Below are 648 nucleotides of genomic sequence, written 5' to 3'. Positions count from 1 at the left end.
TTTCCCTTCCTCCCAGAGGTCATGCTGTCACGGGCTCCCCCCAACCCCCAAGGTGCACGTAAGTGTTTACCCTGCAGCCCCTCACCCCATAGCCTGCCACCTACTGCCCTGGTGTGCCCTGACTGGCCTCCTGCTCCTCCACAGATGGGCGCCTGCTTCTCCAAGGTCTTTAATGGCTGCCCGCTGCGGATCCATGCTGCTGTCACCTGGATTCCCCCTGTCACTCGGGGTAGGCCAGGGGCCAGGAAGCAGGAGCCTGAGAGTCCCTCAGCTTGGGCCAGGGGCGTGACTAACCTCTGACCCCGTACCCCAACCTGCAGACCAGTTCCTGGTGGTGGGGGCCGAGGAAGGCATCTATACCCTCAACCTGCATGAGCTACACGAGGACACACTGGAGAAGGTGAGACTGGTGGGCTGGGGAGGTGGAGGCGTGGGGACCCAGGGTGCTGACCCCGTCTGTCTGTCTCCCCATCCATCTGTCTCTCGGCTCCAGCTGATTTCTCACCGCTGTTCCTGGCTCTACTGCGTGAACAATGTGCTGCTGTCGCTCTCAGGTACACGGTGGGGCTGCATGGGGCAGGCCGCAGCATCCCCAGCCCCTGTAGCACCTTGCCTACCCACCAGTGCCCTCAGCCCCCATCTCTCCCC

At 63.1% G+C, this 648-nt stretch overlaps 1 protein-coding gene across 1 annotated transcript in view; it reads left to right on the top strand.

The window, feature by feature from the left end:
• Positions 1–648, top strand: part of MAP4K2 (mitogen-activated protein kinase kinase kinase kinase 2) — an 18,168-nt gene that overhangs the window by 6,466 nt on the left and 11,054 nt on the right. Inside the window, exon 20 of the mRNA XM_014588346.1 lies at positions 17–58. Coding sequence (XP_014443832.1) covers positions 17–58 — 42 coding nt within the window. The remainder of the gene's footprint in view (positions 1–16; positions 59–648) is intronic.

This window comes from Tupaia chinensis, unplaced genomic scaffold (genome assembly GCF_000334495.1).
Source record: "Tupaia chinensis unplaced genomic scaffold, TupChi_1.0 Scaffold000273_1, whole genome shotgun sequence".
Classification (NCBI taxonomy): domain Eukaryota; kingdom Metazoa; phylum Chordata; class Mammalia; order Scandentia; family Tupaiidae; genus Tupaia; species Tupaia belangeri.
The sequence above is the reverse complement of the archived record's forward strand: the minus strand, read 5'-3'. Positions and strand labels throughout refer to the sequence as shown.